Here is a 23,803-nt window from a genome sequence, read left to right as displayed (position 1 = left end):
AAAAGTTCATGCTAAAACCTAAAATTGTTATTGAATATTCTACAATAAGGATATGCAATCTAATATTGACCAGAGATAAGACAAACGAATTTACTGATTAGATTGCATTCTATTCCGCCTTTTGTTCTTCACACTCGAATAGATTACAATTGTAGTCAATAAAGAGCGCTAAATAAGTAATTAATTTTCTAACCCATCGATTTGGCTTCGTTAAATATCTTGTAAAGTAATTGAAATAGCCTATGAAACAAATGTTCTATAAGCAGATAGAATGTGATTTAGAAAGTGATTCAAATCTAGAAAGTGTAAGTCAATGTGGATCAGTAAGTGGGACCATTATACGTAGGCTATATGTTGCTGATTTATTCTCCTCCAGTGAGTGGTCAAGTGAGATCCTGCAGCGTACTGGTCTCAAATTAATAGGTTCTAAATGTTTTAAAGAGAATATACAGCTAGGGAGTTTCAAAAAATGACGACTTTTAAATTTTAAAGAGCGCCGGGCGGAAAATCAAAGTTCATTTAAAAACAAAAAGTTTCGTAAACTAATGCAAAATATTCCCTAATTTAGACGTTTCAGTCACCAAAATTATTTGTTTTTTAAATTCTGTACGAAACACAAAAAAAATGAATTGATTTTTAACGTCAATTAATCGAAATCTTTCAAAAATGTATATTTTTCTTAATATTTTTTTTTTTTTAAATACAGCTTCTTTAATTATTCATAACTTTGAAAATAAAAAGGCCACCAAAATGATTCCAACTGCATTGTCTTTATAGCAAATTATATTTAAATAAACTTTGTACAATTACAGCTTTTGCTAATAATTTGAAAAGATACAAAACATTTAATAAGGATTTTTTATAAAAAAAAAAAAAAGCAAAACAAAAATCTTTTGATCAATGGTAGCGACCTCTAAATATTAATCGATTTTGCTCTACTCGGACGAAACTTTTTGTTTTTAAATGAATTTTGATTTTTCGCCCCGCGCTCTTTAAAATTTGTCATCATTTTTTGAAACACCCTTATATACACCCTTCCTAAAGGAAACTTTTGGAGATCCAGGTGTCTTGAGATTAAATTTACCATCCTCCAGCCTGGTGGACCTTAGGACAAACAGTAATCGAGTTTGGTTCACGTAAAACGATAATAATAATAATAATTCCATCGCGTAGAGCGTACGGCTTTATTTTGAAGTACTTAAAAAGTGATTACCAAGTTTTTCGCATGTCCATCATTCATTCAATGAAACAACATTAATGTCAACATAATGGAAATAAGACTGCCTAGAGAGGTAGCGGCTAGTGAAACGAAGGTCTTCGTGATGGTGGAATATGTAAATAAAAGTCTGAATTGAGAATGATGGTAAATGCAAGTAATTTGTTGTTAGAATGGGGTGAGGATGGATTTAAATGATCATTCTAGGCTTAGTAATCGATCCTGAGTCAACGCTTATTGCAGCAATATCGAGTAAATGGCCAAGGATTAGTTTTAGATTGATTCATGGGCCAGGCAAGATAGTTGAATGCCAGTGAAAGCATTGTATGTTCAGCTTCTGGCTCCAACCTGGATTGTTGTGTCAAATTAGGATACGTACTTTCAAGCAGTGACGGTTGGTACCTAAACAGTCAGGGGGTTGCAGCAGAAAGAAGAAAATGCGAATTAAGTTTTCGTGCGGCTTAGGCAGACAAGGAATTTCTAAAGTAAAGTAAAGTAATCGCCTATTTTTTCAGGCGGGGCTTAACGTCCAACTACCATTTACTAGGTGTCGTGGACGGAGGCGAATAGCAAACGTACTTTACTATTTCTCATTTAACCATTAAATAAAATCCAAGGCCAAGACCAGGAATCGAACCCAGTACCACAATGCATATTAGCTTTGCAGGTCTCGCCTCTTAACCCGCTCGGCTACCGTGGCGCCTGGAATTTCTAAAGTAAGCTTTAATTTTCTGTTTATAACAGCCATATTTGAAGAGAAAATCCATTCGTCTTTCAATTTTAGAAGGCGAATTTTTCAATAACTTTTTTTAAAATTATAATCAGCTATTTTCAAGATGGTATCTCTTTCGATAGAAATCATAGCCCAAAACGGAAGATTTTATTGTAAAATTATTTTTTATAAGGTTTTCAATTTAATAATTTTAAGTCAGTAAACTTCATTCGTACTTATCTTTGATTTTATTAGTAGTAGCAAGTAAGTTTATTCCATCTCTTACAGGTTTTAATTGCTTCATCTATCAGCAGATGTAGATTAATAAAATTGGTGTTCAGATTTCGGCTTCATTTATTTTTCTGTCTCGCACAACTCTTGCTGACTCAGTAAAAATATAGAAATCGGTTATTCATGTTTTCCACAAGAATATTACAAAAAAACTAAATGAGTATTGCTTTGAAGTAACTACTAAATTCGTATCTTTTCGGACAGCCAGGCTGCACTGAAGGCTCTTGTATCCTTCCTTTGGTTTGGGAATGCAGGAAGGCCCTAGAACTACTGGAGCGGCACAACAACAAAGTTCGGTTGGAATTGGTGCCGGGTCATGTAGGGATTGAAGGGAATGAAAAAGGTGATCATCTGGCCAGAAATGGAGCTAACACTCTTTTCATCGGTCCAGAGCCTGTCCTGGGGATCACCAGGGGTTCGGTTTCTTGCGGCTCTCAGAGATTGGATCTGGAGGGAGCACGAAAAGAACTGGATGATGTGTCCTGGGGTCAAACACAGCAAGACTCTGTTGCCTTGTCTGTGTAAACAAAGAACTGAAGAGATTCTGTGCTTGGGCAGAAATCAGATTACTCTGATTATTACAGGCCTATTCACGGGGCACGGTAGGTTCAAGAAGCATCTGCGCAAGGTGGGGCTTATCAGCTCGGAGCCGTTGTGCAGATTATGTCAGGAAGAGGAGGAAATGGCCTCTCACCTGTTGTTCGATTGCGTTGCAGTCGAGCGTTTGCGCTATGAAACCTTTGGAACGCTGTGGAGGTATGCTGTGGGCCGAAGGAGGTATTAGCGCAAAAAGAACTAGTAGGGAAAGTCCTCAACCTCTTTAGCAGGGGAGGGTTCGCTTATTAGAACTTAGAAGGGGCTGGCACAATAAGTCTTCTGTGGTTGCGGTGCCGTGGGGCATAGTTCTCGTCCCATTTACTATCTAATCTAATCTAAGTACTAAATAGTGAAATACAATCAGACAATTCAGCCCTTAGATTGGCTGTCCTTGTAGCTCCTCAATTCATTATTCGCAGAAGAGTAGTGTTTTTTGTAGTCTTCAGCACACAGAATGCAAAATTATATGTAAGAGAGACTAAAAAGAGATCTCAAATACTTTCAGCTATCATGTTTTTCAACTGAAAATAATTACACATTAGCAACTGATTTAGAGCACCAACTGTAAAGTTTATTTATTTTAATACTCCTTAAATACAACCAGTTTGTAGACAGTCCTTGAGATTTATATTATAAGGAAGTTTCCTGAATGTTTATGCGGTTTTTATTTTTCAGTAACTTACCGGACTTTGTAGAGAATACATTGATCAATTGTTGTATTTAGTGAATGTTGAAAATCCGTTAAGAATATTGTGATAAGAAGTTGAAATAAAAATTTGTAAAAGAAATAAAAGTGGGGATATTGTAACACGAATAGACGGTCGACACAATACCGTGTGTATGTGAGAGTTTAAACAGTGTACAGCTGGGAAGCCGTAGTAGTTTTACAACTCGGTTATATAGCTAAACTTCAGTCAGCGTACAATCATCTGACCAACTACGTTCAGCATTTTTCTACGCGATCATTGTCTTCATAGTGTTCACATCTTAATGGTGAGTACACGAGTTTTGTTTTTGTAGTAGTAGTAGCAGTAGTAATAGCATAAATCTGCTTATAAATTTACCTACAATCAAGGACGCCTTGACTATGTACCTATTATTAGCACGTGCCTTCATAATAACTAATTTAGAATGGATCACCAGCTGATTTGATGATTTAAACTTTACTGAAATCTTCAGTCAAATTGATTACGTTTCTATCTCATATAATTGCTTTTACTTTCACTCTATAAGATGAACTGTGTGATTATTTACGAAATTGAATTCCACAAATTATTATTTACTATAATTATCTAGAAGAGTTGATTGAAAAAATCTATCTGAAATTCAACAATCGTATCTGACTTCTTTGTTCGTATTGTTCACGCACAATTATCCACGTAATTCGATTGCCTCTGCCTGTAGCATTTATACTTTTTGCTTCGGTTTTTTCATGATAATTATTCGAGTCAAACATTAGTTCGGTACAAGAGAGTATAAGTTATTAAAAGCAAATTTAATTACATTTAGTACATAAAATTGGAAGCATTATTTTTTTACAACATTAAAAAATGAATATATCTGAAAATGCAACTAATTAATAACAAAAATAAGTTTATATTCGGACATTATTAATAAAAAATGAAATAAAACAAACCCTAATTTGTCTTTTCTTGCAGTGATGTATGAAATTCATAGATGCGGAAGTAAATAATAATATGGCTACGTATCTTTAAAGATTACTTAGGGTAATCTATCATGTACAGAACATTAGATATATTGAATCAAAAATTATGCATTCCCTTAATTAGAAAACAGGAAAGTAAGTTTGGCAAACAGAAGGATATTAACTTGTTGAAGGTGATATTCTTCTTAAATTCCATAATTGTATATTCTTTTTTTTATTTATATAAAGATCCTGGAATGAATATCATTAAAAAAAGTTATAAATAAATAATTTGGGACATAATGGGTTAAATAATCCTGCCGAGATATAATTTTGAATTAAATATCTGACAAAATGTAACACCAAGTTATTTATGGTACATCACGTTCATTAATGTCTTGAAATGTGCACTGTCAGTCAAGTAAAAAACACTTTCAATATCCAAACTAATTATATGTTTTTTAATTAGTCAAAGCCATAGTAAATAGCTAAAAGCTCTCATTGACCCAAGTCTGTTCTCAGATTAGTCAGTAGAGTATAGTTGCCAATAATTCTTAATCGAAAAATATACATTATTAGTGTATTATTATACACTATTGAGATTCTACTAGAATGACACACTGCCAGAAGTTGTTTCAAGGCAATATTACTAACGATCATACCATAATAAACCTAACACGCTGTTGATTACGTTCATTTCAAAATATTTTTGAGCGTAAGAATAATGTTTCGAGAAACTTCATTTTAATTTTCATTAATCTTAAGACTAAAAATATTTGAAATGATATGAAGAGCGAGAAAGGCTTTTAGGAAGAGAAGATCTAAGAACTTTGATCTAAATCTTCCGCCACACCCTTTTCTTCGATCGTATTATGTATTACGTTTCACAAATTAGAGGTTCGGGTGCAATGCACAAGTATGTCGAGCATGTTATTGCAGGATTTGTTCTCAGGGTTTTATTTATCTTTATGTTAGTTCTCCTAAAAAAATTGATTTATGCATTTCTGTGAAAAAGGATTAGATGCTTTCCACCGAGTAATATTTCAGTATCTATGACCTTGTGTCTTCGAAATTGCTGAATTAATAATGATGATAGTACCAAGGTTGATGTAGGCAATGTTTACGTAAATTTTATTCTTCTGGAATTAGTGATATATTTTTCAATTAGTCTTCAGACATGAAGGCTTATCAAAGTTAGAAGTCAATTTAATTTTTACTAATTAAATGCTTTCAACAGTTGTGTTTGATAACAATTTTGTTTTAAATGAAATGCGTTAAATTACTCTCATTTTAGAAAAGTGTATAATAAAATACCAACCGCTTGTCTTCAATAAAACATAACGCGATATTTTCTAGATGTACGTAACTATGACATATTTCGAACAGCTATTTTAATGTTTTGACAGTTCTTGTTACAAATCTTAAACAGAGAGTGGGCCATTGTACCGTCCATGCTTATTAAATTCGTTACTAAATCAAGTTAAACAACTGTTTTAGATGTCAAGGTTTGGTCGTTTCTGTGGAATTGGTAAATTATATCGCTACTATACACTACGCGGACAGTTTGAAGGCTAAATCAATTGCTTAACATAAAAAGCAGGAAACGTTCGGGCGTGAATACATTTTATTAAACATTTGGTAATGCTACAGTTAATAGATTACTTTTATTTTTTTATCATTCAATACATTAGTCTTAGGCCTTTTTTATTTATTGGTAGTGTAAAGATAAAGACTCGTGTCAAACGCAAGCAGAACTCGCAGAATCATTGGAAGTTGATCGAGCAACAATTTCGAGACGCTTAAAAGCATTGGGAATGATTCAAAAGCTAGGAAATTGGGTGCCACATGAAGCCGAGAGACGTCGAAAGGCGATTTGGCATTTCGGAAATACTGCTCGAACGCCACAAAAAGAAGTCGTTTTTGCATCGTATCATCACTAGTGATGGAAAATGGGTTCACTTCGACAACCCGAAGCGCAAAAAAATCATGGTGTAAGCCCGGACATGCATCAACATCGACGGCCTAGCCAAATATTCATGGCGCCAAGGTAATGCCGTGTATTTGGTGGGATCAGAAGTGTGCCATCCACTATGAGCTGCTGAAACCAGGCCAAACTATCTCGGGCGAGTTCTACAGACAACAATTGATGCGTTTGAAGCAATCATTGGCAGAAAAACGGCCAGAATATGCGACCAGGCTTGAGTCTGCAATTTTCCATCATGACAATGCTCGGCCACATGTTGCTAAACCGGTTAAAACGTATTTGGAAAACCGTGGATGGGAAGTTCTGCCTCACCCGCCTTATAGCCCAGACCTTGCCCCTTCCGACTACCACATCGATCGATGTAGAATGCTCTTTCTGGAATACGCTTCACTTCTGAACAGGGTATCAAAAATTGGCTTGATTCTTTCTTGGCTTCAAAAGACGAACAGCTCTTTTGGGATGGAATCCATAATTTGCCCGAAAGATGGGAAAAAGTATTCGCTAGCGATGGACAATACTTTGAATAGAATATATTGTACCAATTTTTTTATAATAAAGCTCCAATTTCACAAAAAAAAAATCCTTAAAATTAACGCACACTAATAAATCAATTCACATTAATATTATTTTAATTTCATACGATATGAATATGTAGGTATTATGAATATGAGCTAAATTCTTATTAATTCGTTGGACATATAACTAACTGGACACTAGGTAACATGGCGATCCTATCTCCGAGTGCTTTTAATAGAGATTACATCTTAATAATGTAAAAAAAATATTTATTTAAGAAGAAAGTGTCGCGTCTGTAGCCGTTTGAACGGAGAGAGAGAGACAACGAACTAATTTACAAACAATATTCGCATTTTTCCGCTACATTAGACTGGAAATGAATACCACTCCTTCATGAAACGTGCTGCCTCATAACACATATTATGAATATAAATCTGCAATAACAAGGTTATATCAAGATGCCTTAGACGAAGTAATTCCAAATTTGAAATCACTTTGCTATTCGGATAAATGCTGTTTTATCTTAATGTTTATTTTAGTTTGCTCAGGAAAAAACCTGCGAATGAATCTTAGAAATAGGGAGATAGGGACAGTTAAGCCCTTTCTTCCTTCAGAACCACCTCTTCCCAGGTTTGGGAATGTAAAAAGGCCCTAGATCAACTGGCTCGGCACAATAAAGTTCGACTGGAATAAGTGCCGGGTTATGTGGGAATGGAGGAGAATGAAATAGCTGATCGGTTGGCCAGGAATGGAGCTAACACTCCTTTCATTGGCCCGGAGCCTGTCCTGGGGATCTGCCAAGGGTTCAGTTCGTGAGGCTCTCAGATATTGGATTTGGAGAGAGCATGAAAAGAACTGTGTGATGTGTCCTAGGGTCAAACACAGTAAGAGTATGATGCCTTGGCTGTGTAAACAAAGAGCCAAAGTGACTCTGTGCTTGGATAGAAATCAGATTATCTCTGATTACAGGCCTATTCACAGGGTAGGTTCAGAAAGCAACTGTACAAGGTGGGGCTTATTAGCTCGGATCCGTTGTGCAGATTGTGTTAGGAAGAGGAGGAAATGGCCTCTCACCTGTTGTTCGATTGCGTTACAATCTAGTGGTTGCGCTATGAAACCTTTGGATCTTTGAGACCAAAGGAGTTAGTAGCGCAAAAAGAACAAGTAGGGAAAGTCCTCAACCTCTTTAGTAGGGCAGGTTTTTCGTCTACTAGATCCAGAAGGGGAAGGCACAATGAGCCTCTTATGGCTGCGGTGCCTTGGGGCGTAGGTTCCACCCCGAAAATCTAATCTAATCTAATATCTAAGGTTGTTAACTATTTGAAGATTGAAGATGTAAATCAATCCATTTTTTGCTGCATTAGCACACACACTGTCACATATGAGCAGAAAGATGTTGTAAACAGTTCGCCTAAAATTTTGGAAAAACAAACGACCCTCCCGGAGCTAATTTTGGAAAATTCATGTAAATTTTGAGAAAGCTGCGGTGCCGTGGGGCACGGGACCCACTTTTCTATTCTATTTATTTTATGCTTACAGCTTCGAAGAAGTATTCGTGTAGCTTTTAAAAATAATTTTGCTGCAAATACATGTAATGGAATTAGAAAACTTAGGCCCAAACTTTAAAGTGATTCCTTGTAGTGTTGCTTTACCTTTTCACTTATGAAAGTAAAAAGAAGAAAATGGTAAACCTGATTAGACAATTCAAAAGAAATTGTAGCAGAAAGTCAATTGAGGTTTCCCTTTGAAATATCTGAAGATGCGCTTTAAAAAGAAAAACAATTCTTAAAAAAAGAAGTATATCAAGAGCAAAATAAAACTATCTCTGTGTCGGATGTGCAAGATTGTGGATCAATATTGGCACGACTTTACCTAAATTCAATTTCCAGAACATGTGCGGCTGTAAAACCACGCCCGCTCGCGTATCTTTAGATATGTGAAAGAGGACTGAAAATAGGATTTGAATAAAACGTAGTTGAATTTTATTGTAGGCACTTGTGCTTGGTTTGTATGGGCATTTCCGAGTGTTTTTATACGAATTTTCTGCAATCACATTTAAATGCGGGTGATTATTCAACCAAAAGAAGATGCTAAAGTTATTCTTTTAATCTCTTAAAGACAGAAAGTAAATGCAATCATCGCAGACATCTCTCTCTGCTTCAATGCTCCCCGGGGAGGATATATTCCGTAGAGATCCAAACATGTCCGCTTCTAGCACTCACCACTATAGTAACAGATCAGCACAGAAATTCACTTGTTCTGGTTTTTACATTTTGTTTTTGATCAGAATTTAACAATGCGGCTTCTAAATTGCATAAAAATTATTCATTAATTTGTTTTTTCTATCTGATTAAACTTTAATTATCGATTGGCCAATCTCACATTGTGCACCTTAACGAGTATTTCTTCTGAAGCAGTTTTGGGCCGTCCTAAATATGCACAGTTTCAAGCTAATTGTTGGACAAATTTTTGAGAAAATATTAAAAAAATAATAAGAAACCCATTTTGCAAAAGTGGTACTTCAAGTTTTGGGATTTTGATTTTGCTAAATTTTAATCAGGTCTCCTTGTGAGGAGGATCAAGTTGAATTATAAAGTTTCAGTTTTCAATGATATCTTGTTTTTGTGATATTTTTGAGACACATTCTCTGATTCCTTTTCTCTCAAATCACTAACCATTTTATCAAAAATTACTTCTGTTCCAACAGACTTTAGAGCTGAAATTTCTTGTAGAAAAAATGAATTTTGAAATTTTGGTATAAATCGCGATATGCTTTATAAAGTATGTGATAGTCAGGTCATTTTCTTTGTCACACTTAAATATTCTGCTCCCCTAAAATCGTTATAAATTTTTATGAATTATTTTCAAATTATTGCGAAAGCTTTCTTCATTAATAACTTACCAAAAATTAACCTATTGTACTTTACATATTCATAATAAAACCATCTGTAATTGTTACTCTTAAAAAGAGCCAAACGGAAATAAGTTACCTTCCTTTCAAAACTAGTCTGCTCTAGGAGAAGTGGTGTTCTTTCTCAAATTTTGTTTTTCTGACCATTTCAGCGTTATGTTCTACAATCGAGTTATTTTGATTAAGCTTTATGATTCGTAACACAAATATTATGCGGTAAGTTTTTTTGTTTTTAATAGCGTAAGTTCACTACAGTATTTTGTTTTGTAAAGTCCCTTCTTAAAACAATGTATAAAGCAGAGAGTTATTTATGTGTCTCATAAAACGCCAATTGGTGTGGGAACGTAACCTGGACATTTAGCGGCCCATAACCAACAATCTGGTTAACCCTCCTATAAAACAAAACTTTATTTCAGTCACAAAGGGAAACGTAGATGCAGCGCACACAGCCGATTAAATGTAGTCCAATAAAACAATGAATGTTGTTTACAAATGTAACAAACATTTTGTTTGATTAACAACTAATTACTATCCTGTCTTTTTAGTTTATTTGGAATTCAGTTTACAAAGGACTAAACATTTTCAATTTTTGACATTTTAAATATTGTTCAAGATTCTTCAAATAGAAAAATACTCTTAAAAATGTGGAAATTAATTCTACAGGATTACCTTTTCTACAATAACTTACCAAGTTTTGAATTTACAACTTGTTTTGGACATTAAACCATCGGGTTTATCTGGAGAATTAATCACGCATTCACAAAATTTGACTCTTTTAAACAGATTTTACTCTCATCAACAATGTTTTGGTAGTAGATTCGTGCTGACACTAATTGTCTCTTGATGTTCAAAAGCAGCTTTTAAAACATTAGCTAACCCTGGATTTCTGGTTATGGGAAGGAAACTTAAGAGTTTCTTGACATTCAATGGGGCCGAGTCTTCAGAGTCTTGTTTTGGGGCCAATCTCGAAGCGATATTTGGGCGAGGTTATTATGAAGTGGAGGCTGAATGAATTAAGTGGGTCTCTGGGCGGAGTTGAAATGCTAAGAGATTTGTAGAGTGAATTAAAATTTAAGGAGTAAAAATTACTTTTTGGGATCTGGGAAAGATGCAGTTTTAAGGTTTCTGGTGGTGTTCATTATTAGGCACCTAAATACCATTGAAAAGAAACCCAACGTCATGAAGTACATGATGTGAAGACGGAGTACGAGTGACCGTGTACCATCATTTAGCACAGTATTCAAGCATAGATTATTTGGGCAGATATTAAGGAAGGATCTAGTATAATTTAAGTTCAGCCCATATTCTTAAATATTGCATAGAGACTTGAAGGCTCTACTTTAACCCAACTTTGAAAGAAAGGTTTAGTTTCCATGAACAAATGCTTAGTAATAAAAATAATAGTTTGTTCATGAAAAACATAAAATATTTTCATGTAATAAACACAAAACAAAGAGTCTGAAGAATCAATAAAGGAGAGAATGGCTACTAGAGGAAGACAAAATAAGGGTCAAATTATTTGGATTGATCAACTTCCTATCCTGGAGATATCAAGATCGTGCAATTCCACGTGGGTTTCCGTTTTTATCTTTTACTCTTTACATGCACTTCCTAAATGCACAAGCCAGTTTCTCGCCAATTGGTTTATTTGCCGATGAAATCAATCAATCAAGGGAGAGAAAATTAAAAATTCAATGTACTTTAAATATCTGGGTACCATCCTTGAAGTAGATGGCGACTCTAGGAGAGAAGTGTCAAGAAGGATCTCTGAGGGTCGTAGAGGGCCATAGAGTTGCTTAATCCTCTACTGGTGGAGCAGTAATATACTACCGTCAGTTAAAAAGGCTGATGTCGAAAGCATTGTACTGGTACGGTAGTGAAACATGGACTACGTACAGGAAGTTAAGAGAGAGAGGGAAATTGTTGGCAACCGAGATGGATTTTTTAGAGAAGGTCCGCTCGAAAATCCCGTTTGGAAAAAGTTAGAAATTCGGAGATAAGAAAGACTATGGAAGTAGAGAAGGACATCCTCCAACGAATTACGGAGAAAAGGTTGGAGTGGCTCGGACATGTTTCAAGGATGGAAGAGGAAAGGATTCCAAGACGGATCATGGGATGGGACCCAGAGAGAAGAAGGAGAAGAGGCAGGCTGAAGCTGTCATGGCTGAAGATGGCTAAGGAGGATATGGCGTTTCGATAGAAGATGCGAAAAATAGAGAGATTTGATGAAGTAAAATAAAAAATTAAATTAGTTTGGGCGAGGCCCGCCTCTCTGTGGGAAAAACCCTTAGGAAAAACAAAAAATAAAATCAATTTCCAAATTTATATTGCAATAATTAGGAACCAACGACGAGAACGGATATAGGTAATTTAGAAATTTATATAACCCAAAAAACGTTCGCTTCCAATATTTTGGATTAGGATTACCCAAGATTCCGGGATGAAATTCATTAAAATTTTTGGAAACAGTCTTCGCGTATAGAACTGCTGAAATTAAAGGTCTTACACTCCGAGTTCACTTAAAACTCCGTTTTTATGTTATTAATATTATTTTTCTCGAATAATAATTTTAAAAAATCAGTATAATTTTTATAACATTACGGAATTCACTGTTGTAGCCAAATTTTTCTATTCTGGCATATAAAATTAACGCCTTTCTTAGAAATAATTTGTTTCATTAAGTACTCTTTGTTTTCAAATAGTTGATTTAGATAATGCCTCAGATTATCCCAGGTTAATTTAGTGTTACATCTAACTGCATGTTCTCTTGGGAAAACTACAAGAACGTTTCTAGACAGGTTTTGTTTTTAGAATCATTAACGCTACTGACACTATAATTTGATGTAAAAAATTGAAATAAAGTAATTTCTTACATCAGGCAATGAAATTTACAGTCTCTTGTGCACTATAAATATTATTGTAAGATTTTTATACAGTCCTCTTTTTAAAAGGAGAAAAATTCACTTGTTTTTATTTAAAATATCGTTCTTTGAATAATTAATGGTATTATTAATTAATTTAATGGATTATTTTCAAGAGAAATATTTTGCTCTCGGCAGCTTTTATAAATAAATTTTTCCCAAAAAAATTTATGTATCCTTTTTGAAGCAACGTAAAGAAATTTTTAGAATTTCAATTATATATTTATGGCCTGGAAAAACTTGGAAACCAAAAGGTTAACTCTCTGTTTAAACGCTTAAATTTTTATTCCTTGAGCAGTTAGTTGCCAGAACCAAAATCTTCTCAGTTTTTATGTTTTTTAAAGAAATCTTTTTTATTCTGTGGTTCCAAGTGTGCGTATGGAGGACATTCATTTTTATTTCAGGAAGTACATCGGCTTGATGTAACTTCACTTTATAATTTTTAAAAAGGAAATCTAATCTTGTAACAAAACTCATATATGAAAAGAAAATTCTCTTAAACTGTATTTCAATTCATCCACTTTGAAGGGCTCCAGGAGAAATTGGGCTGTTGGAAGTCATGAGACGTTATCGTACCCAAACTTGTCTTACGGCGCGTCAATGTCTGAGGTCATGGGGCCCGAATCTTATTCCAAGTGCACTGCCGGACTCCGGACAGTGTGCTGTAAGAAGCTCCTAAGAAAAAAAAAAAATCTAAGGGTCAGTAGCTGGAATTGAACTCGGGATCTTTTTGTACACCAATCACTGAACTAATAATCCTTTCCCTACCAAATATTTAATTTTTCTTTTATTACAATTAATTTAATAGTCTTTTACATACGATTTACACACTTTAAAGGGTCAAATGGCGAGAACAGCTATGTTTACACAGATTTCAACAGAACGTATTTTCATTTAAACAAAAATACTAAATACAAAAAAAAAATGAGTGTTAAAACGTTCCCAATTTTACGTTAATAAAGCGAAGTTAAACAATTTTGCAACCCATAATATTTTATATTTTTTAGACATTTACTTAATTGCAATATAAATAAAAACTTAATGTTAAAGTGAAAGTAGAGATGTAGGTCATTGTGCTGCACTGTAGTTGATAAAAAAATAAGATGGTGCAATTATCGTGGAGATGGAGTCTAGTTGTCTGGCCTCGAACTGAAAGGAACACATCATCATCAGCTTAATGACTGCCGGCTTTTATCTTGTCAGCGTGAAGCACGTTCAGTTTTGTGGCTTTTGCATACTTATACTGTCATAGAATCTTTTTTTACATACACGGAACTTTAATGGTGTCATAGAATTTTTATAGCAGACTACATCTTATGCACTTATGCATCTTATTTTTAGTATTTTACTTAATAGCTCTTTATAAATAGTTTCTTTCTGTACATTTTTATTTATTCTTAACATTGTCAAACACCTGAAGAGTTTTACAAAACCAACCAAATGTATAGGATACGATATACAGGGTTTTCTTTTTAAGACGGCTCAAATGCATTTCATGCTTAAACGGTTAATCTGAGCACAAAAGTGGTAGAGGAAAAATTTGTTGCACGTCACCTCTAGTTTCAGAATATGTGACTTGATTTTAAATTCCTGCCCGCATACGCGGCTGACGCGCGACCAAAAGTGAGAGTTTGCGGTTGATCCCCATTTTCATATACATAGTTTTAAAGAGTAAAAAAAGTTATGGAAGAAACAGGAAACCGCAATTCGATATCTTTAAAAATTAAAGGTGCTAGGCCATTTCAAAATCTGGTATTTATTAATCATATTTCAATTTTTTAACTTGTTATCAAAGAGAAAGAAGAGCACGCGATAGGTCATTTTTATGTATTTTTTCATCCCCTTTCTACTAAAAATATTGCCAAGGCAGTAAAGCTAGTATTTTTCTTAATATCGGGAAATAAGACGTTTTCCGAGTGATTTTTCTAAGAAAAATCAAATGTTAAGAGCTTTAGATGTTCTCAAGCATACACAGAATGGCTAAAAATTAATTTTTTCTGCAACCATATCGGGAAGTTCTCATTACTCAATTAAAATCAGCTGTGTAATGCCCAACTTCCCACACTAGTGGGGAAAAATTCCCATTAGTGTCACTTTCCGCACTAGTGTGTGGAAAAACTTTATTGTGCTTCCTTGATATAAGAAGTTTTGTTATTAACATAAATATTTTCTGTAAAACTTTAATAAGCTTATTTAACGTAACTAAATAATTAAAAACGAATATTAAAAAATAAAATAAAAATTGAAAGGAATATAGAAATAAAAATAATACTTTAATAAATAATTAGATATTTTTAATTATAACAGTTAAAAAGGTTATAGTGTTACCTTATAGAAATTTAAAATGGATTCTTGCGATTCCTGTTTAGAAAACACTCCATCAATAAAAGAAACAGCAGAAAATGTAATAAGTAATGTAAACACGTAAGTAATGTAAATAATTGTAATATAACAATAAATGTTTATAATAAATAAATTACTTTTTGTAGACTGTAAAAATGAAATTTTTAATTTTTTTAGTTAATAAATCTAATGGTTGCAGAAAAAATATAATATTTAACTCGAATGTAAAGTATTTTCCTCACACTCGGCAATTTGCACTTGCACTCGCCTCGCTTCGCTTGCTCGTGCGTGCAAACCCTGCCTCGCGTGAGGAAAAGTACTACTTTCCACACTTGTTAAATAAATAACTATTACATCTGTTACAAACAAGAAGGTTTAATAATTATTTGGTAATTTTGGGAGAAAAAATTGGAAACCTCCTGCCACATATTAAGGTGATCAATATCTTTCATGTAAAGGATCAAACCTTATTCCTTATTTTATCAAATAATGCACTTTACGCAACTTGTGCAGCATGTACTGTGCCTTCAAAGGCGCCTCTTCAGATACAGAGAGTAGTTGATAACCTTCTGGCTAACCTGGCTTGCGAGCCACAGGAGACACCTTATTTTCAAAATTGAGTTTCCTGGGGAGTAGTTGCTTTGATTGTACAAAAAATTGTCAACAAACTTTAGAAAGATATTGGAAAAATAATGATAAAAAAAATAGTTTAATTATTTTGTTATATTAAAGTGTTGTAATGAAAAATACGTGCTAAAAACTGAAGTTTTAATGAAATTGTAACTCTGATTTATTAAATACTCGTAAATCCGTTGTGTTTTCTGCAATGAGATTTAATTAAAACTGTAATGATATTATGATTGCATCTCTAGCAGTAATTAATTGAATAAATCAGAGAAGAGATAATTAATTTGAAAAATACTATTATTATAATGGGAAAATGGTAGTTATTTCTGTAATAAAAAATAGAGTAAAGTAATGCTAGTTTTTTTCATACTGGCTTTAAGATACTTTACTACAAAGTTCTCGTATTTAGCATTAAATAAACTCCAAGGCCTAGACCGGGAATTGAGGACCCAGTAACACAACATGGGCTTAGATAAAATAAAACAACCTTAGTATGTTGGATAAGATCAAATAAATTTAGCACATTTTCTAAATAAAGTGTAAAATTTGAGTTTTTAAAATCTGTAAAACGGTGTTAATAATTAAAAATGTATAAAATTAGAGCCACCAGAATTGTAGTAAGATAAAATCCTGGTTCTCACTGACATTTGCCGATGTGGATTAGTCATTGTTCATACGTTAATAAATTACACGCAAGTCACTCATGTGTATGTATGTATAAATTATTGTATTTTAATGTAATATATATATATATATATATTAAATAATGATGTCAGAAGTTGGTATAACGTGACTTATCTAATCTACAAGTCAGCTGTAGTACATTATGATGTTCTCTGATATGTATATTATACCGGTTTCTGCTTGCAAATCAATGATTTTCATTGGGGAAATATTGGAGAATATTTAACGTAATAACCACTTAAAACACTCTATTGGAATAGCAAATGCTTATTTTGTATCTTTTATCATGCTGGTAATTGTGTTTGTTATTCATTTACAATACAATAGTTTATATTTATTTGCTTTTCCACTCTGTTGTGCAGTATTGATAAATTGATATAAAACATGGATGAAGGAAAATTAGGTCAAAAGGTGATTAAATTCTGTGACTATTTCCTATACTTTTTAAGGCTGTTTTAGTCTAATTCGGTGGTCTGGGAATGAATTGCCTTTTAGGGGCTTCATTCAGAAGCCACAGAATAATTTTGAGATCAGAGGAGACAAAAGACAATGAGTGGGAGCCTTACCCAGTAGCCTTTATCGTTTTAATCGTAATAATAGTTGATAATATTCAGATTTTTATTGGTTTGTTTTAATTTTTTTCTCGTTTTATTTCACTTTTCTTTTAGAACTTTTAAATTTTTCTTAGAGGAAACATTACAAAATCAAACGTGTTTTGAGATTCGTCATCTTAAACCTAATTTTGGAATTATAGAATAGATAGATGGTAATATGGGACGGGGTTGGAATTTGGGACATCCCTGTTTTTGTGAAAACCAGTTGTGCTATCTGTTAGTTTTTGGTGCCTTACTACTCTTTGGGGTAGGCTTTGGTCTGCTGCAGAAGGCAGCGCCGTCAATAGAGTGGCAGCTTTGTCCAAGAGAGGACCGTGTTGATTTTGTCAATGCTAAAATGTTTTCTTAAGGTTGATTTTCCTCTGCTTTTGGTTAATACCGAGGAAAGTTAGAATAATTTCCCTTAGACATTAAAAAATGTAGAAAGTAGAGAGTTTTAAATGCCAGTATTATGGATTTCAAAAAAGAATGTACATTGGAAAAAAAATGAGGTTATATTGTACAGCGTTGCCCCATATAACAACCTCGTTAATCGTCTGCCGAACAAGTGTAAAAAAGTGGCACTGAGGACGAAACTAGTGTCTTATAATTTTTTTTTTTGTTTTCTACAGGCTACTATAAAGGGCCTAAAAAGATCATTTCAAAGATTTCTTGACATTTCTCTAAGAAAACTGATTACACCCTAATTTTTGTCCTTAATGTACGATAATTGTGTAAAATATAGTTTTGTGGCCATATTTAAGGCTTAATTTTACAATTCATGGAGAAACGAGAACATTAACTATAATTATTATGTGTGTCCCATATTACGACCACACTTTCTGAAAACCCAATGTGGCACCACGATAGACATTTTTCAGTGTAACTCCAGACTTCTTGCTGTAATCCACTCAGGACTCCAAATTTACAAAGACAAATAATGTATGTCTATGATTTTACTTCAGAGTAGATTTTAAATTCAGTAGTGTTCAAAATATGCAAGGTAAAAAAAAACTGTCCCATATTACCACCTTCTCCTCTACAGTTTATCCCTCTCAAATCAATTTTTGTATATTGTAATTGAGTTTCAAAATGAAAGTGTAATATGTGCTGTTAATTTATTAAACCACACTTTTACTTGATTCAAATTTGAAAATCTGTAACTTATTGTTGCATTTTTCTGTTTATTTAAATCTTATTCTCTCTAGAAAATTATAACTACGATTTACAGAAATTTATGAGTTTTTTTTCTGCAGATTTTAGCTTCAAAAGTCACAAGAACTAGTCCAAATTATATTTTAGCTTACTATTGTGAGTGTAGAAATGTTAAACAATTGTTGCTAGGTAACCGAATGCAATCGCTTATTACGAAATATAATAAACTTCAATTAAAGTGAACAAATAAAACTCTAATATCTGAACTTTTACTGAATAATGTGTAATTATTCTATTGTTTTTTATTCAAATCAAGAGAAGCTAGGCTTGGTTATCTCACTGGCTGTTCCAGTTAATGTTGTGTTCGTTCACGCTATTTCTCTCTAAAATTAGGAAACAATTATTGTGTTTAGTTCTCTTTTTTAATTATTCCACTTTATCATAATTTGTATTTCTTTTATTAAACATATATTTGTGTACTTTTTCCAGTTGCGATATCTGTAACATTTTGTTGAATTATACTTTGTTCTAATATTTTTGTTTTTATTTTAGGGTCACGTAAATATTGAAATACAGCTTTGAAAAAGATAAATGGTTCACGTAAATGATTTAATCATTGAATGCCTTTAAAACAGTCTACATTAATCAGCTCTCTTGCACAAAAAAATAATCATTAATTTACAACAAGCCACATCATTTCACTGGATGTTCAATTTTATTTTGTTCGACCTGTTAGTCTTCTGTCAATTTGGTCCTGGTTTCAGGATCAATATTGACTTTACTATAGAAATCCATCATTTCAGTTATTGATTGAGAGTATTTGTCCTTTTATTACCATTCGTTGGAGATTAAATTGGCCTCTAAATTAAAAAAATAATAATAAAAAAAAGTAACATTCAATAAGAAATATGAGTTAATTTGTAATCTAAATTCTAGAGCGAGTCTACCAGAAGTTATTGGTCTAACACGTAGAATGGTTATATATCCGAAGTTGTTATAACCAATTGTAGAGCAAAATCCTTTCTAAAAGATGTCGTAATCGAAATGATTATAAGAAATCTGTAATCATTTCTTTTGAAGCAGTTTTGGCGATTGTAAGTGACAAGGCACACCTAGGAGGTTGAAAACTCCCCAAAAAATATATGAATAAATGGGTATTTTTCAGTACTATGCTTTAAAAAGGTTATTTATGTCGTGGACGAAGTACATTACTTAGGAAATTCCAGCTGTAAGACAAAATAAATATGGTAAACTCTCCTACAAGTAAAGTAAAGTAATCGCCTATTTTTTTCAGGCGGGGCTTAACGTCCAACTACCATTTACTAGGTGTCGTGGACGGAGGCGAATAGCAAACGTACTTTACAAATTTCTCATTTAACCATTAAATAAAATCCAAGGCTAGGACCGGGAATCAAACCCAATACCACAATGCATATTAGCTTTGCAGGTCTCGCCTCTTAACCAGCTCGGCTACCGTGGCGCCTAAGGGTATGTTCACAACGGAGCTGTGAGCATAGATGATAGCGGAGATGATAGCAGTGATGCTTATAGAATAACCTAGTACATTCTTATGTGAGCGTGCACAACGAAGCTGCGACTAGTGACTCATACTCGCTGCTATAAACGAGCATAGATGGTAGAATTGAATTTTTCATTTTTCTGCTAGCTCAACTCCAGTATCGGAGCTTCAAAATGGACGTAGAAAAATTATTTAGTGCTGTCTTTACTCATTATTTTTGGTTATTATTTTATTATTTACTTTTAAACAATATTTTGTTTTTTAAATCGTGCTTACATTTATTTTCATGTGTATTTACAGTAAGACCCCGCTTAACGCGGGGGATACATTCTATCAAAGTAGAGCGTAATGCGAAACAGCGCTAAACGAGGCTATCTTAACATGTTTCTACTAACTATATAACATGAACTATTTCTACGACGTCTTCCACATTTACCTCATCTAAACCGGTTTGTTTCGCTAATTCCACTATTTCTTCCACAATTTCGGGGAATCCCCGTAGTGCTGCGAGCAATTTCTGGGAATCCCTGGGTTGAAAAATTGAGCGCTAAACCGAAATAGCGTTGAACGAAACAGCGTTAAGCGGGGTCTTACTGTATTTGTTTTTTTTTTTTTTTTTTTTTTTTTCAATAAAATCATTACTTACCTAAGAGTAATCACTAGTTTTTCTTCTATGGTTATAGGGTTTCCATGACAATTTTTCCAAAGTTTTCTTAATTTTGACCTTATTTTTTCTAAAATATAGTCGAATGTGGGTGGACCCATCCTCACATATTAAAAAAAACGATCCGGATAATGTCTAAGTTCCTTATATAAATAGTGAAATTCACCCAAAGTTCTTCGTTTTTTCTTTATGGGATGTACATGATATTTTCTAAAGCGTTTTTTCATTAAAATATTCCATTTTGTTGCTGCTGAACATAAAAACTCTTCTTCACTACTCGGGCATGCTGCATGTATCACAGCTCCGTTGTGCACACTAATCAGCGATTATATTTTACTCTATCAGTTATCATCTCTGCTATCATCTATACTCACAGCTCCGTTGTAAACGTACCCTAACTCTCCTGTATCTGTATTGGAAGATAGATCTATCTGTTGTCATTCAATCTAATCGTAATTCTCTAATCCATATGCTGGGACACAGGTTTTTTTAGAGTTTTGTAAAATTTTACTTGTACGCTTGGTGAGAAGGGTCCATTACTGCTGAACATATTATGTTTATGCCTTGCCCTTGATAGGTCACAGAACCATTTTTTTGTTATGTTTTTGTCTTGGAACTAATGCGTTTCACTTTTAATTTTTAAAAGCTAGTTTTGGTTATTTTTTTTCATTTGACAGTAATTTTTCCCGATAAAAACGTTTTTGCTAAAGATTGGGAAAAGTATTCACCATGTTAAATAGGAGAATTTATAAATTTACAAGTTTAAATCTTTTTCAATATTTTAACTATATATCCTTTAAATTTAATTGTAATCAATTATTTTAACTCTTTAAATAAATTACATTTCATTTTTCACAATTAATTAGGAAATAGTACTAAGCATGCTGTAATATGACACAAAGCAATAACATGGTTTCTTTTAATAATCCAAAAACTCTTTCCTGCAACCGACTTAAAGTACAAATGTAATTTTGAAGTTCCTGCGCAGCATATTTATCAAAAATTATTTCAGTGAACTTCTCGTCCATTAACTCTTAATTTAGTTTCCATTTGACTGTCGTTTTCCCGTTTTGGTTTTACAAACTTCTGTTTGAAAATAGAAATAGAAATAGAAAAGAAATTTAATATTCTGGGACAATTGTCCCCTAAGAATAAATACAGGAACAAATAGAGGCCTTAACAGTTTGGCCTGTGATTAAACAGAAAATAAATAAATAAGTATTTACAAAAAAGTGAAAATAAAAATAACAGCAGAAATTAAGGAAATAAATTAAAACAATTAGAATTTCGGAGGAAGCTGAATAGAAAGGAGATAACTGAATAGTAGGGATTTAAAGATAGATAGGGTAGGAGCATGGCGGACAGATGATGGCAAGGAGTTCCAGAGAGAGGTAGCACGTATTAGGAAGGACTTGTCAAAGGATGAGGTACGGTGAGAGATAGAGATCAGATGAGCGAGATCTAGTGTTACGGGAATGGATGGAGGATTTAAACTTAAGGCCTTTGAGACTGGATGACTTGAAACAGGAAAGAAGCCAAAAAATATTGGCGGCGATAGACAGGAAAAAGCCACTTCAACTCATCGTAGCAGTGCGAAATGCGAGAGTCTCTGGAAATGCTGAAAATAAATCTTATGAAGCAGTTCATGAGGCGCTTGAGCTTAGCTTCAATATCACCAGAAAGACCGCCATAGACTAAACAACCATAGTCGAAATGGAGGAATATAAGAGAGGAAACTAGGAGTTGCAGGGTCTTAATTGGAAAAAGGTAACGGGAACTATTAAACTGCTTTAGGATATGGATGGGACGTATGTATTAAATATGTATTTAATAGGAATTAAGTTTGTCTCGAAAATTTGTGGTACAAAAATCTTGTAAATTAAAAAATTGACAATTTAATTAGCTAAAGTTTTGTGAGTGCTTACATCGCTGCATGAACTGATGGAAGCAATTCTTTCAGCACCCTTACTCTGTTTCAGCTATTGGATATTAAGGTTAGTTTCTGTTCTGAACAAGTAATTAACAAAGTACAAAAGGAGCACTTTTCTTCGTACAGAAGGATATTTAGAGAGAGAAAGAATAATGTCTTGTAACAAACACTTCATAACCAGCTCATTAACACCTAAAGATTTGATCGGTTCTAAGAAAGCAGCTCTAAGTAAGGATCAAATAAAATGCTTTTCCTTATTATCGGAAAATTAATGGGATTCTCAGCGCACCGTCCAACCGACTAACTTCACCATTTAGCAAGGGATTTTCAATAATCGATTGAACCAACATAGCGAATTCCTTAGGATGACCTATACGTTTTGGATGTGGCGTTGATTTAATTAAAAACTGTATTACTTTATCCAGAAATAGACTTAGCATTGGAGTATCGCATAGTCCTGGAGCGATGGTGCAAACTCTAATCCCTTGGAATGCTAAGTCTCTAGCAATGCCTACAACGGCACTTTTGCTAGTCGAATATGCTACCAGCCATTTTGGTCCATCGTAGGCGGAAATGCTGGCTGTATTTATTATTACACCTCTTGTTCCATGTTCATCTGGTTGGTTCTGGCCAATCAGGCCAGCAGCCAGCCTAATTACATTAAAAGTTCCCACAGTGTTTACCATCAAGATTCTGGTAAAATCTTCTAATTTGTGGGGAACATTCTTCTTAAAATCATAAGTTAAATTTGACAAAAGCTAGTCCAGCACAGTTGACAACATGATTCAGCTTGTCAAATTTATCTTCAGCCAAAGTTATAGCCTTTTCTACATCTATTTCTGAAGAAACGTCTGTTGCGGCAAATTCCACACTCGGACCGAAACCTTTAGCCACATCAGCACCACTTGATGTTGGTAGATCACAAAGAATCACTTTACCACCTTGCTGAATAAACCGTTCCACACAAGCTTTTCCCAAACCAGAAGCTCCTCCGGTAACCAGGGAAACCGTATTTCTTAACATAATGAGCTAAACGAACTATCCAACTTTAAAATTCTCTCACCATTTCCTATTTATGCTTTTTTTTTGGAGGCTCTATATTTTGAGCATCAATTCGGTTTCTCATTCTCCGTGCTTTCTTTTGCTAGCTTTACGCTCATCAAACAATCGGTCTCTTAACAGTTTTATAGCATTTCTGGAATATGGTTGAAATTCACACGATAAAATAACAACTGTCGTCGCTGAATTTGAGAACTAGATTAGATTAGATTAGACTAGGGCGGCCTCAGGGCCTACGCCACTGCGACCCCTTTGGGTCTATTGTGGCTCCCCTAACTTTAAAGCTCACCCTCCAGACCTGTCCTTTTAATTAGACTCTTAATGCTGGAGAGCGACTCTTGGGTAAAGCTCACAGGCCTTGGTTTTTCCTCCCCGAGAAGTAACATCCTTAGCCACACGAGCCCCTCACACTGACACAACACATGTAGTGCCGTTT

At 33.9% G+C, this 23,803-nt stretch overlaps 2 protein-coding genes and 1 pseudogene across 3 annotated transcripts in view; 1 reads left to right on the top strand and 2 right to left on the bottom strand.

The window, feature by feature from the left end:
• Positions 1-23,803, bottom strand: part of LOC141450988 (uncharacterized) — a 269,247-nt gene that overhangs the window by 118,380 nt on the left and 127,064 nt on the right. The window lies entirely within an intron of this gene.
• Positions 3,505-23,803, top strand: part of hdly (hadley) — a 67,245-nt gene continuing 46,946 nt past the window's right edge. The window contains exon 1 of one of the 2 annotated variants that reach the window (XM_074121954.1): positions 3,505-3,809. Coding sequence is in view for 1 of the 2 variants with exons in the window: in XM_074121952.1 (XP_073978053.1) it covers positions 3,807-3,809 (3 nt within the window). In the remaining variant the exon portion in view is untranslated. The remainder of the gene's footprint in view (positions 3,810-23,803) is intronic. The other variant, XM_074121952.1, reaches the window with a different exon arrangement.
• Positions 21,977-23,498, bottom strand: LOC141450980 (3-hydroxyacyl-CoA dehydrogenase type-2-like; annotated as a pseudogene).

The sequence above is a fragment of the Rhodnius prolixus genome, unplaced genomic scaffold (genome assembly GCF_049639745.1).
Source record: "Rhodnius prolixus isolate KJV_2025 unplaced genomic scaffold, Rpr scaffold_8, whole genome shotgun sequence".
NCBI classification, from domain to species: Eukaryota; Metazoa; Arthropoda; class Insecta; order Hemiptera; family Reduviidae; genus Rhodnius; species Rhodnius prolixus.
Note: the sequence above shows the minus strand (reverse complement) of the source record. Positions and strands in the feature narration are given on the sequence as shown.